At 38.7% G+C, this 14,399-nt stretch overlaps 2 protein-coding genes and 2 long non-coding RNA genes across 6 annotated transcripts in view; 2 read left to right on the forward strand and 2 right to left on the reverse strand.

The window, feature by feature from the left end:
- Nucleotides 1–4,814, reverse strand: part of LOC125164223 (uncharacterized) — a 135,502-nt gene extending 130,688 nt beyond the window's left edge. For both annotated transcript variants that reach the window (XR_007151687.1, XR_007151688.1), the window contains exon 1: nucleotides 4,637–4,814. This is a non-coding gene — a long non-coding RNA (uncharacterized LOC125164223). The remainder of the gene's footprint in view (nucleotides 1–4,636) is intronic.
- Nucleotides 1,880–4,080, forward strand: LOC125164224 (uncharacterized). The gene is made up of 4 exons (XR_007151689.1): nucleotides 1,880–1,955; nucleotides 2,359–2,491; nucleotides 2,918–3,024; nucleotides 3,725–4,080. It is a non-coding gene; the product is annotated as an uncharacterized LOC125164224 (long non-coding RNA).
- A 62-nt stretch (nucleotides 4,815–4,876) lies between the features above and the next one.
- Nucleotides 4,877–7,997, forward strand: CB1H4orf3 (chromosome B1 C4orf3 homolog). 2 transcript variants are annotated; one of them, XM_047856819.1, is made up of 2 exons: nucleotides 4,877–5,194; nucleotides 6,635–7,997. In XM_047856819.1, coding segments are annotated over exons 1-2 (207 nt in total). In that variant the 5' UTR covers nucleotides 4,877–4,988; the 3' UTR covers nucleotides 6,636–7,997. The 2 variants fall into 2 exon arrangements, with proteins under 2 accessions (XP_047712775.1, XP_047712774.1); XM_047856818.1 differs by having other exon boundaries at nucleotides 4,881–5,194; nucleotides 6,615–7,997.
- Nucleotides 7,998–10,838: 2,841 nt separating this feature from the next.
- The window catches only part of USP53 (ubiquitin specific peptidase 53), a 64,108-nt gene continuing 60,547 nt past the window's right edge, over nucleotides 10,839–14,399 (reverse strand). The window contains exon 16 of the mRNA XM_047856811.1: nucleotides 10,839–12,379. Within this exon, the coding sequence (XP_047712767.1) occupies nucleotides 11,392–12,379 (988 nt within the window). The 3' untranslated portion in view covers nucleotides 10,839–11,391. The remainder of the gene's footprint in view (nucleotides 12,380–14,399) is intronic.

Below are 14,399 nucleotides of genomic sequence, written 5' to 3' on the forward strand. Positions count from 1 at the left end.
TAAAATTGATATTGTTGGCTGTGTAGCCATACTAAGGAGACAGATATTGTATCTCTAGGGAATAGCAGGGCTGACAAGGCTGCTACCTTTGCAGACCCAAATAGAACCCCTTTTCTTTTTCCACCCAATTTAAAACCCTGCTTTTATCGGGGCGCCTGGGTGGCGCAGTCGGTTGGGCGTCCGACTTCAGCCAGGTCACGATCTTGCGGTCCGTGAGTTCGAGCCCCACGTCGGGCTCTGGGCTGATGGCTCAGAGCCTGGAGCCTGTTTCCTATTCTGTGTCTCCCTCTCTCTCTGCCCCTCCCCCGTTCATGCTCTGTCTCTCTCTCTGTCCCAAAAATAAATAAACGTTGAAAAAAAAATTTTTTTAATAAAAAACCCTGCTTTTATCCCTGACTGACAGTATTAACCATTCAGGCAAATACCCCACAATTTGAAAAAGACAAATGGATTCAAAAGAGTGCCAAACAGTTAGATTATACATTGGGTCAAACAGACTTCCTGTGGTCCCCTTTCTTTTGACCTTTTGGCTTACACTCATCTCCCATCAGATGGGACATACGGGTAGATGGGAGATACTTAAGGAGTTAAAAGAGAATTGGTTCTTCCCTGGCACCCACAAAATTTCTGGCCAAATTATTTCCCAGTGTACTACTTACAAATCTCACCAAATTTCTGGAGGAAACCAACGTACCTCAGGAAATCCTCCAAGACCCACATTGTCCCTTGTGAAACCCCACAATGGATTCCATAGATTTATCTCCAGTGTCAGGCTATTCCCACTATTTGGTTATGTCTGTATACTTAGTGGGTGGACTGAATACTATCCAGCTAGAAATATCAATGCCACAGCAATGGTGAAGAATTAATAACTGAGAGTATTCCTTGTTTTGGCATTCTTTATGGATTGGGTCATACAAAGGGTCTAATTTTACAGCAGAAATTAACCACTTTCTTGCAAAAACTTTGGGTACTCATTAAAATTTCACACTTTGTGCCATCCTTAATCCTCAAGGCAAAGTGAATATAAAAATCCAGACGTCAAAAGGACTTTAGAAAAAGTCTGTTAAGAAACTGGACTTAATGGCCAGAAGCCTTACCTCTGGCCCTTATAAAAATCTGGAATACTCCAAAGGGAAGACATTATTAACATCTTTAGAAATAATGTTTGGTCACTTTATTCCTACTAGCATCCCTAAACCTTCTATTTCTGGATTGAGTGAACATTATAGGGGCTTAAGTGAAAAATTCAATGCTATTGATGTGATATGGGCCAATAGTGAAAGATCAAGAAAGATTTCTTGAGATGGTACAAAAAAAGTGTTTTTATTATACCATGGTACAGGACCTGGGGGCAGAAGAGCTGCAATGTGACTGTGAGAAGTGATTATACTTTAAATTGGGGGGGAGGGGGCAGAGATAAAGGAAGTTTCCAAAAGGATTTTCATATCTTAAAGAAGACTTATAGGATCCTACAGGTCAGGCCAATGTCAAGCTAAGGTTGCTTTTTGCCTGTAGCAAAGCATTAACTTAAGGCAGCTGTGAGTTCCTGAGGAATGTCATACTCTGCCTGCCTCAAGTATTTTCAATGGGCTGCAAGTTCTAAGGAGATTTCATTTTATCTGCATTTCTTTTGCCTTTGTTCTCCACATCACCATGACTAGCTATATACAAGAACTAACTAGTTTAATTGGAGGATATCATCAGCAAGTTACAATGGCATGGCCTCTGCTGACTGGCCATCCCTTTTGACCAGAAGATTAGATGTACATCAAGGCTTTTAGAAGAAAGCATTGTCACCTCACTGAGAAGACCATTATGATGTACTGCTAACCACTCACACTGCTATCAAAATAAAAGAAAAACCCTCCTAGACTCACACAAACCATGCCAAGTTAGACTAGGATTAGCACTCCCAGGACAATTGGAAGACCACCCCTTAAGTTGACCTTAAAGTAAGGATTTCCCGGGCAAATTCCCAGGCACCAGAAACAGACAAAATCACCAAGTACACAGCTTTTCCCAAGGTCACAGATCAAGAAACATTCACTTCCACCTATTTTCTCCCCCAATGGGTCTCCCTACTCCCAAAGGGAAATTTTAAAAGATCTTCCTTTTAACAAAGCCTCCCCCTTCTTTAGCCATTTATTAAAAGGCTGGCTGGAGATTGCTTGTCTCAATCTATCCCATGTTCACCCTGATCCTCCATTATGGGCTCTCTTTCCAGCTGGTGTCTCACTTACTAACCCTTACTGTTTTCTCAGCAAGTTATGCACAGACCTGACACCCCCTAAACCACTTTTCAAATCCTGGCCACATTAACTAATCAATCTGATTGCTGATTATATCAACATCTAGATCACGCAAAAGAACTTGAAATTAATTTTTATTCCTGCCAATAAGACCAACTGGTGGACCAACTCTGGAAAATGGATGCATGACAGGGTATGGCATCCATGACCAGAAAAAACACATCACTCTTCTCTTTTTGGTGAGTAAATTGTACACGGGACAGCCTCTACAGAAGCTCAAGGACCGTCCTTTGTTCAAAGACATTAGAAGGGATCGCTCCCCCCTTAGCATTGAAAACTGTGATGGTACTGGGCTTTTCCCACCTGACATACCAAGACAATATTACAATCAAACCTTGCGGTGCACTTCCACAGGTAGCACCCTCAAGCCTCTCGTGAAGGTCAGAAATGGTCTCAATACTTACTGACTCTTACAGTACAGACCCTTGCCAACCCACCAGATATTACAGCTGGCTCACAAGCCACCCTTGCGTGACCTGGGAGCAGCTGAGCTGTCAAAGGCCAAAGATTACATATGGGGAGACCAAAACATTGCACTAACTTGGTCAGGTAACAAGACCAAGCATTACAGCAGCCAAGGCCTAACTGCAGGTCTCCTACATCAGATATTTCACAACCTGCTCTGCGCCTATGGACTGACAAGGATACATGGAAGACAAAGATGTGCAGATAACAACATGACAGGTGACAAGATACACCAAACCCCAATTTAGTAAGTCACAAGTTTCATTGTGACCTCAGCCATGAACAATACTGTTTTTTTTTTTTTAATCTTATGTGATGATAAGGTATATACAGAGTTCCACCTAGACGGCCAAGATGATGGGGCCTCAGATTCCTGATGCCCTCTGTCATGAGGTACTCCACCTTAAATGCCAGCCAAATTACAAATTTGGGTTCCTTTGGTCATAAAGTAGTGCCACATAAATATACTAGACAAGATGTTACAGAATACTGGCTTGTGTATCACAATTCTAAGTTTTTTCTCAATACTGAGCTCCCTTTTCCCAGGCTTTGGAACTTGAGTTGGAAAAGATAGTTCTAAATCTTTCCATAGTAACAGAACAAGAATTTAGTTATCACTACACAAGCACTGGAAGCCATTCTACCAGAAGTTAGTAGTTTAGGCTCTATTGTGCTCCAAAGTTGCCTTCCCCTACGCACACTGACAGCCCAAAAGGAGGAACTTCGTCACTGGCAAAGGAGGCTGCTTCTATGTAAATTGCTTGAGACAAACAGTCTCCAGAGCTGCACACTCTCGGTCAGACAAATGAGGTTCAGCCATTCTATACGACAGACCTATTCCCAGGCATGGGAGACTGACTTAACAGGATATGGGGAAGTGTGCTTAGATTTGTTATTTCTTGTTTATTCATTCTTATTCTAATTTGTGCTCTTCTTTCCCTTTGCAGATAGACTCTTGGCTGCTAATCCAATTCTTCCTTCCAGTGCCACAAATTCAGCTTTTTAAGAAACTTTCAGAGGAAATGAAGGAGTTCAGAGCATGTCACCCCAAAATATGCTGTTTTAGCATATTGATTATTCTCAGTTAAAGGAGCTTGAGAAACAGCAGGTACAAGAGGGGCACTCTGACCTTCCTTATTCTTCCTGGCAGGAGATAAAACTCCCATGTCAAAGATCCCCTCCCTCTACCAGGAGGAAGAAAATCATTCCCCTCACCAGAGATGGGGAATCACGCTGAGAAATCTGTACAAACAAGACTTGTTACACTAATGCTTATCCTCCTAGTCATTTCTCCACAGTTTACTACCCCTGGCCCAAACTCCTTGGCCTTACTTGGTTCTTTGTCTAAAAGATATAAAAGCGTTCTGTTCTGGTCACTTCTTCAAGTCTTCATTCTCTTGTGAAGGTTGCCATGTACATGTAAAAACAATAATAATAATAAAACTTGTATGCCTTTCTCCTGTTAATCTGTCTTATGTCAGTTTAATTTTTAGGCCCTGCTGGAGACCCAAAGAGGGTAAGTAGAGGAGAATCTTTCCTCACTGACAATGGTCAATAATTTTCGTTCTGCTAGCACAGTAATCTCGCAGGGGATCACATTCCCAAACCTTTGGGTTATTCTTATATTCACTCCCATGAGATACATGCAAAATTCTCATGATTTGCTCTCTGGCCCCCTTAGAAACTCACGCTCGTAATTACGACTTCCATCTCAGTATAGTGTTTCAGGATTAAATAAAGTAAATGGAACGTGCTATATACACAAAACCCATCAGAGGGGGCCCCAAAACCTTGGCATATGGACCCATGCAGGGATAAGAAAAGGCGACCGTGGGGAGTTCCAGAACGGAATCCATCACCTGACAGGAATGGGACGTGAGAGTGACTTCCGGTCCGGCCAGAGAGTTTTTCTTTTAGCCAAACTTGTTTCACCAGCTTTCCCCGAGGGCGCAGCAGGGCGGAGCGGGCGGGCCCTCTTACTCCGCTTCCGGGTGGAGGCCCAGCTGCCTGCTGGCAGTCACGGAGACAGCGGACCGCCGGGCGGCGCCTGCGCGCTACAAGAGGAGGGTGCGCGGGGGCCCTTTTCCGGGAGCGGGGAGCGCGCATGCGTAGGCAGCCAGACTGCGGCCAGTTTAAGGCCAGGTGAACGCGGAAGTACGGTACGTGAGGGTTTTCCAGCGGTTCTGACTGCGGCCGGGTGACGGGTGCGAGATGCAGGCGGGCGCGGCGCCTGAAGATGGTCGAGACGGTCCCCGGGAGCGGCTAGCCTTGGGTGAAGCTGGGAGGCAGCAGCAGAATCATGAAGTGCGGTCTCAATCGAGGGCAGAACGGTTTCCAAAACATTCCTACTGGTTGGATCTCTGGCTCTTCATCCTCTTTGACCTGGTGTTATTTATCTTCGTGTATCTTTTACCCTGGTGAGTACTCTGAATACAACGTTGAACTGGTAGGGAGCTTACCACTACTCCTTTTGGGGGTAGGCAAGGTAACTGAATTCCAGAGAGTATGGTATGTCCAAGGTAATAACGTAGCTGGTGAGTGGCAGGGTCGGTGGGTGGGTGGGGAGATTGGGATAAGGCTGGAATGAAAATGTTCTTCCTTGGCACCTCAGTGAGGGTCTTCAAAGAGGTAGAAACTTGGCTCCATGATTTTTTTTCTCATGTTATGGAGTGAAACCAGCTGGGTTTGAGTTCCTGCACCACCACAAAGAAATCAGAGAAGTTATTTAGCTTCTCTGAGCTTTATTTTTCCATTTACCATTTGGAACCATAGGTGTGGAATGAAGATTAAATGAGATAGTAATTTATCTAAAACCGATTTGCATTTTCCCTGGCAGCAGTAAGCGCTCGACTGAAGCTACTGTTCCTATACTACAGTTGGGCCATGAGTAGGCCACGTAGGTATCTCAAACAGGTCCAAACCTGAACTCTTAATAACTTACTACAAAAAAATGCACTTTTGTGCCGCCATTTCAGTAAGTAACTTTTTTCACTCAGTACTCCTCCCAGAACCCTGAGGCTCTTTGACTCTCCTCTCTCTTGTATACACACCCACACAGCCCCAAACACCAAATTCTGTAGGTTCCACTTGCAAAATCCTTGCTCTGCATTTTCCTTGCCACTCAGTCTGAAAAGACAATTTTGGAAGGGGAGAAGGAAAGGAAATGTAGAGAAGGAGTAGGGGAGCAGAACAAGAAAAGGACACAGGATTGAGTTGATGAGGGAAAAGTTCAGGAGAGAAGCAGTGACCTGAAGATAGAGCCTGTGGAAGAAAAGCAGGGCAGCTCATTTAGACATTGAGGAGCTTTCTTGGAGTTTGGGGTTGTTTTCTCACCAGGAGTTAACCTCTCTCAGTCATGCTTATGAATTTGCAAGCCTTGATAGGCGATTTTATCTTCTTTCCCCACCCCCAAATTGTGGCAAAGATTTGGGCATAAGGTCATTGTATTTAAGGCCCTATCGCTGCTGAGTTGCTGGATAGTGTGGTAAATTAGAAGGCAGAGGTTTGAGTGGGGTGAATGGAAGAGATGGGTATTTCTATAAAATCCTCTGCCAAGCCATTTATAGAGTTTCCACTCTCCTCTACTTCCCCTCCTGTTTTGGGTAGAGACTGATACCTCAAATATAGTGATTTTTTTTTTTAAGTTTTCATTCCTGGGTAGAAAATGGAAGCCTTAGGAGAAATAGTCCAGGCCTTTTTTTTTTTTTTTTCTCTGTCTCATCAATACGTAAATCATTTAGGAATGTGCAAGTGACTGAGACAGCCTAGATTTTCAAATATTAGGGTAAGTATTAAAATGGGAAGGAGACATTGTTGACAAGTATTTGGTTTTTACAGAATGGTTTGCCTATGTCTAGATTAAGAAGTTGGTTCCTGGAGTGAATTCTGAAAATGACTACAAACCTCTTGGAGAAGAAAGGATTGTGCAACAGAACTTCAAACTCTAAGCGACTTTTCTTTCATTTTACATACTCTTCATTTTGGGGACTTCATAAAATGGGTGATGATCTCACCCATTCATATAGCTAAGTTCTTAAACTAGACTCTGATGTTTAAAAACTTTTTAAACATCTGATGGCTTTACAGGGGCTGAATATTGAAATATTTATATGTAAGGGTTTATTGTATCCATTAAGAAATACAGTACTGTCTAGCCTATAACATCTTAAGGGTTGGCTAGGGTTTCATATGATGCAAAAATGATGAAATATTAAGGTGAAGTATTTAAAAATAAATTACTGAAAAGCAAGGGAAGAAGGGTTTTGAGAAAAAGGAGTTAAGAGCTGTACAGAAAATGCAGGCCCACGATATATTGGCTGTAAGTACCAGTTTAATTTTAGATTAAGTGGTCCTCTGTTATGGTTGCCAGTTTGATACAAGTGCAGGGAAAGTACGTAATATCCAACATTGGAAATCTAGAGTGCATGTCCTCTCACCTGGATGCTTCCTTCCATTCATTCCCTTTTAGGCTTTTGAACTTCCCTAAAATAAGACTGTGTTTCCAACCTATTTTTTGTTGTTGTGGTTGCATTAAGAATGCTTGTGGCCTGAACATGTTTTTTAAAAATGTTTGTACATTAAATACATCAGCAAAGTCAGCATATTTACTCATTTCAACAAATATTTGAGCACTTAACTTTGGGCCAGGTACAGCGGTGAGCAAAACAGACAAAAAAAATCCTTGCCTTCATGGAGCTTACATTCTCTTACTTATCTAAATGTTAACAAGAATGTACATTCTAGGAGGATCAGAATTTTATTTAATCAGAAAGTCACACTCCCAAAACAGCTACTAAAAGCCCTTCAGAAGCCATTCCTATTATCTAACAGATACTCCTTTATGTAACGTTAGAAATGGGCTCTTGTTGAAATTGGTGACATCTGATACATGTGTATTGCCTCAGTATTTTGAGGATATTCCCTTCCCTTAGAAACAAGGCATAGATCTGGTAAACTCTACATCCTCTCCCTTTTAGAATGGCAGTTAAGAGTGAAATCTGGGACTGGTTTTGGGGGATTTTAATTGCCTGTTGCTGACTATGAGGTTAATAATTACGCCTTCGGGATATTGTTGCATCTGCATGGAGAGAACCTTTTATGCAAAGTTTGAAGCATCTAAAGAAACACAGAACTGGGATTTCATTGAGCATACCAAATGTGAACGATTTTTCTGCTGCTTGCTAATAATTTTGTCCAATAAACGTTTATTACATAATTAAATTTGGTCTGATTTGGATTTTGCATTTGTTTAAACAAATTACTTGATAGTATTATTTTGAGAGGATTAACAGTTACCATGTAGCTTAATGGTAGGTTACACACACAGATTTATAATCCTTACTACCTTTCTGAGCCTAAAATCTGAGCCCAGTACCACAACTATTAGATATTCTGAAAATTCTGATAGAGGGAAGGCAGTAAAGTCCTAGTGTTGTGACATGACTATAAATGGTATACAAAAATGGTGGCAGCGTGAGGGTTGAATCTTTTCTATAGCTGATGAATAAGAAATTATGCCTACCACTGAACTGTGCCATCTCTAGTACAGTGGCTGCTTACAGTACCCACACCTGAAGGCTAAGTGGGTAAAAGGGGAAACGGGTAAGGCTAAAGGATGAATGGGGCACCAAGAAAAGTTGGCAAACTTGCTAAGACAAAAACAAAGACATTCAAAGAATAACATTAATGTGATTTTAATCTGATAGATTCCTTTATAAATTTCAAAAACTTAATCATATAAACCAAATGATTATTTTAATAATCATTTGAAATGAACTAGCTGACTAGCAATTGTGAGGAAATCATTAGGAGTCCATTAACCTGAAAATTTGCAATAGAAACTTCTTCTCCACGCTATCTAGTCCCTAAATGGCATGGGAATACATTCAGAGACTACAGGATATTTAGAGTCATTGAGGTTACTTAATGTAAATTATGTTCCAGGACAAGGGTCATCAAACAATGGCCAATGGGCCAAATCTAGGCCACTACTCAGGCCTGTGAGCTAAGAATGATTTTTACATTTTAAAATGGTTGAAAAAAATTTAAAAATTTCATATGAGAATTGTATGAAATCCAAGCTTCAATATCAATAAAGTTTTATTGGAACACAAACATGCCATTCATTTACATACCATTTAGGGCTGCTTTACTTCTTTAACCAGTGGCAGAGTTGAGTAGTTTGTTACAAAGACCCTATGGTCCACAAAGACCAAATTATTTACTATCTGGGTCTTTACAGAAAGTTTGCCAACTCCAATAGGAGCCCAGCTTTAGACTTCACTACAGTTACATTCTTAGGAGCCTCCAGTGATAACACTTTATGATTAGTGATATTCCAAGTACCCTGAACTTTAAGTTGACTTACATTTCTCATAAAATAATAATCAACATGGGGGAAATGCACAGAATGTTCATGAATGCACATGTTCATAAATGCACAGAAAAGTCCAACCATGTTAACTTAAAAATCGGTTTATCTTTAAAAAAAATGCTGAACCAGAAAAAAACTGATTTCACAGAAAAATAGAACAGTCTGAAGATATGTATTTTGAACATTATAACAATTATTGGTTGCATTATTTCAGAAGTTATAATTTTATAACCAGAAGAAAACATCTATAAAAATTAGATACCCTAGCAGTAAAAATTTTACATGTGAATGATTAGTTAGTAATTATGTATTCAAATCTATATTTGGAGTGTTGAATCAACAAAAACAGTTCTAGTTTGTTAGTACTATGACAATTCAGGTGGTTTCAACTGAATAGTACTTTAAAAAGAGCCAAAATCAGATGTTGCAACTCATCTGAGTTGAAAATACAAATCTATGAGACTGCTGTTAAATATCAGAAATATGTTTATGTTTCAAATAATACATTTAAAATAAAAGCTACACAAAGTTTTTGAAAGATATTAAAAATACTTGAAGTCCATTTTCTAGTATTTTACAATGTTATAAAAGCAGTAATTAAATACAGACATTTCAAATACAATTTAAAAAACTTTACAGTATTTACAAACCCTCCATACTAAAAGTTATGTTAAAAATAAGCTTTCTTAAAAGATAAAGTTTAACATAGTTCATATTCAAGTATTTCTAAAGTAAGATAATATAGAGTAATAATCACCTACATTTACAGTTACGCTATTTAAAAACTTCTCTAGGTTTGATAACTGGGTGCGGTTATGTTTTTACAAGCAATTATTTTATATTTATCTAGAAATGCTCATTTTAAATCATTTACATTTTGCAATATTTTAACAGTTTAAGGAATTGGTCAAAATGTTAAATTTATTCATCAGTTTACAGAATTAAGTTATATGTATAAAGTTTATTAATGAATGTAAGAAAAATTTTAATTATGTAATTCTTTATTTTCTTAAGTGGACAATACAAAAACTCCTAAACCACAATAAGTTTACCAACTTAGTACAAAATAAAATGACAACTAATGAAATAAGGCAATTAAAGTAACTTATAAGGTCATCCTGATAATGGAAATCTTTATTTTTAAAATAAAGCCCTCTCCATGAAAGTAGTTAGGGTAAAATGACTATCCGTTTAGAGTAGAAAAGTGGGAGAGCTGCTCAAATTAATACATTTCATTAAAATTAAACCCTCTATGAAAGGCAGCAATTGAATCTGGAAACCCAAAAATATTTTCAGATTCAAGAATCTGAAGATCACTAAAATGGGTTGACAACCTATAAAGATGTAAGGTTACAGCAGGGGAAATTTAGGCAGTCACAGTGAGATTCCCAATAAGAGGGCCCTAACTTAATTCCTAACACTGGTTATTAGCAGCCCAATGTAAACCAAACCAAAATAAAACCTTTCACATTTCATATAAAGTTAGAAAAAGTGTTAACAAATAAATATACTAAAGTTAAGAATTTCACTTATGTTTAGCTTACATGGCTGAAGTAAGTTTATGAATACATACAACAAAGGCCTAATTTATGTTAACTAGGCATTCTGTAGATAAAAGTTCTAGGAGCAAAATTAAGTTTCTTCTCTTCTGACCTTAAGAATTTAATTTAAAAATTGCTTTATCATTAAGGCTTTTTTTTTCTTTTTCAAATGCTATCAATTTCATGGGTTGATATTTTTTAAGACACTTAAAGGGATTGCATGTAATAGACTATCACAGAAGTCAAAAACAAATGGGTGAAGCCCTCCTTTGGTTCCTTACCCATTAGAAAGTGCTTCTTAGTAAAGCAAATACTGCTTTGACTACACAAACTATGTATCACCTGGTATTTTTCCATTAGCATAGTTTATCAATCTGCATATGTGACTATTGGTTAGTTTAATACTTATGGGTCTGTTAGCCACACATAAAGGAAAAAAGTACATTTTTATTCAATTGCAGCAGTGACTTTTTGCATACCCCCCAATTTTCTATTTTGCAGGCACGCCAAGGCTATTCAAAGGGAATTTCTAAAATATCCAATAAGTTGATCACAGAATAAAAAATATATATAGAAAGTTAAAGCGATTAATGACTTTAAAAATGCCATGGTTTTAATTTCATGTATTACCAGGTTTGGTCAGTCAATTCCTATTATTTTTAATGGCCTCTGAGAAGTATAAGCTTACCAGTTTCATCATTTATCTACTACAATGTATACTAGGTTTGTATCTTTGCTCAGAAGGGCAGTTTGAACCAAGACTATTGTGTAACACCGGTCCTAGCCCTCTTTCACTCTGGGATAGCGAATTATCATTACAAAAACCACTGCTCTCCGGAACATAGAGCTTGGGCCTCTGATGGTATTTCAGTCTGTATGTATCAGTCATGCAGCTATCAACTGAAAAATAGGTAGTTAATGAAATGGTCTCATTTGGACAAGTAGAACTAGAGTCTATTTCTGGTTGGCAAAACTCATCAACAACTGTACCCAAGTCTGCCTGAAAATCTTTAGTTGAAGAGCCAGACAGGTAGTTTGGTGTGTTGCCAACATGCTCTTTTACTTGAAATGTTTCCTTAAGTCTTTCATCATTCATGTATGTACCCACTTCTGAACCTGGTTCTGGATCCGGACTTAAACTGTGCTTTGGAAGACTAAAAGAATTAGCTTTAAATGTCTCTGTAAGTTTGACATTATGTGTGGAACCATTTTTCTCTGACTGTGGCACACTGGTTATAGCATATTTCTTTGGTGGCAAAGGAGGCGGATTATGGCTAACAAGGTTTGGCATCTGACCATCAGATCTGCAGGCTGACTGAATTATATGTTCCCTGGATAGAGACTTCTCAGAGGAACACTGTTCCATCATAGTTTGCTGCTCGATGAGGGGAGCAGTTTCTGGCTTTAACCTGACAGGTCTCATGTGTGAGGACCACAAAGAAGATGGTAAGACTATTTCATTACTGTTCATTATCTTTCCAGAAGCAGAATTATCATCAATGTGAAGAAGTAAACCTGTTCTCTCAGAATTTTCTGTATTAAGCCACTCAGAAAATTTGCATTCACTTGATGTTTCAAGTTTCTGTTCATTTGACTGGTGGATATGCTCTCTTGCTGCAGTGTCCTTCAGTATCTGTGGACCTGACGAAGGGAACAACTTTCCATTCGTTTCATGTATAATATGTGACCTGAAACATAAAAACAAAGCTAAAACACCATATATAAATAGGCAAAACTGGGGGAGAAACAAACATTTGTCCTGCATTTTAATTTCTCAATATACACTTTATGTTATTTTTGTAACAGAAGTGGGAAGATATTTATAACTATTAACATTTTACACTCTCTTAGTCCGAAATTTATGCTAAAATATATGAATGCCAGAAATACCTATCATTACCAAAATCAGATTTCTAATAATTAGAAGCATAATTTAAAAAAACTCATTTCAACTTACAAGCATGGAAATTGCATTTATTTGTGATAAAATGTATCATAGACTTAAAAAAAAATGTTATAAGCAAACACTTCAATTCCCTAAAACACTTCTCAACCAACATCACAAAGTTTATACCAATAGAGACAACTTTAATTTTGACATGTAATGCTATAAAAGGCTGGCATACTAATTAAAAATAATTTGATCAGGAGTACCTTTAGGTAATGATTTTTTTTGGAAACCAGTTTTAGAATTATTAATATATATGTATATCTGTTATTCTGTTATTATATAATACCAAGAGCTTCAAAAACAAATAGAGGAACAAAAGAGAAAAAATGGTCTGAGCCCTCTCTCAATTTCCAAGAGACCCTGTCTACAAAGCCATGTTTTTTTGCTAATGACAAAATGCTATACATTCGACTCTAATTTGTTTCAATTATTAATCAGCCCTTAAGATCTTGGGGCGCCTGGGTGGCGCAGTCGGTTAAGCGTCCGACTTCAGCCAGGTCACGATCTCACGGTCCGTGAGTTCGAGCCTCGCGTCGGGCTCTGGGCTGATGGCTCAGAGCCTGGAGCCTGTTTCCGATTCTGTGTCTCCCTCTCTCTCTGCCCCTCCCCCGTTCATGCTCTGTCTCTCTCTGTCCCAAAAATAAATAAACGTTGAAAAAAAAAAATTAAAAAAAAAAAAAAAGATCTTAAGTTGCACAGACTGTAAGTAAAAATAATAGTTACTATTTAGTAAGCACTAACTACATGCTGGCCACTATACTAGAGCTTTTCTGTTACTTTCTTTGATCTACAACAGTATTCAGGTGAAGATTATTCAAGTAAAGACTACTATCCCCCTTTACCTGCATGTGGCCAAAATCACCTGGATGATAAAAAGAAGAACTAAGAAGTGAACCCAGATCTGTTTGTCTCCAAAGGCCATGTTCTCAGCCACTACTCAAAGATAATTTAAATGGCAGTTACCAATTTTACAAGAAAACTACATGACACAACTGACACAACATTCCAGAGAGCATCTCCCCGAGTCAGTACTAGACAAATACTGTCAAACTCTTGGCCTCCATTTTCTAGACCTCATGTTGACCAGCCCCTATCTAGCAGCTCAGTCTTCCTTCAGACAGGTAACTATAATATGGCTAAATAGACTTCAGCTTTCAATTTTTGTGTTCTCCTGAGGTTAGGCCTTGACGGGGATTTGAATAATTCAGAAACTCCTCAGCACTCCTCAGCAACCCTTCAAAGACCACTGTTAGAGTGATATAACCTTATAGGTAACGATTTTTTTAAGTTTATTTATTTTGAGAGCGTGTGAGCAGGAGAGGGGCAGAGAGAGGGAGGAAGAGAATCCTAAGCCGAATGTCTGTGCTACTGTCAGAGTCAACATGGAACCTGACGTAGGACTTGAACCCACCAACAGTGAGACCATGACACTGAGCTGAAATCAAGAGTCAGATGCTTACCTCACTGAACCACCCAGCTGCCCCTAGGTAATTAACTTCTATGGTGAAGATAAATGATATTACATTGTAAATTTTATTTTGCTATATGAAAATTATTTTTCTCATGTGAATTGCATGGAATTGATGAAAAGAGGTTCTGTAGGATAAGAGCTATATTCAAATTTCAGCTCCATTGCTTCAGGCAAATTACTTAATAAAAGCCCTTAATTTTCTCTTTGGTATAATACCATCTACCTCCTAAAAGTGCTGTGAGGAATGCAACAATCATGTATTGTACCAGGTACTTTGTAGGCCAGG

The sequence above is a fragment of the Prionailurus viverrinus genome, chromosome B1 (genome assembly GCF_022837055.1).
Source record: "Prionailurus viverrinus isolate Anna chromosome B1, UM_Priviv_1.0, whole genome shotgun sequence".
Taxonomy (NCBI): domain Eukaryota; kingdom Metazoa; phylum Chordata; class Mammalia; order Carnivora; family Felidae; genus Prionailurus; species Prionailurus viverrinus.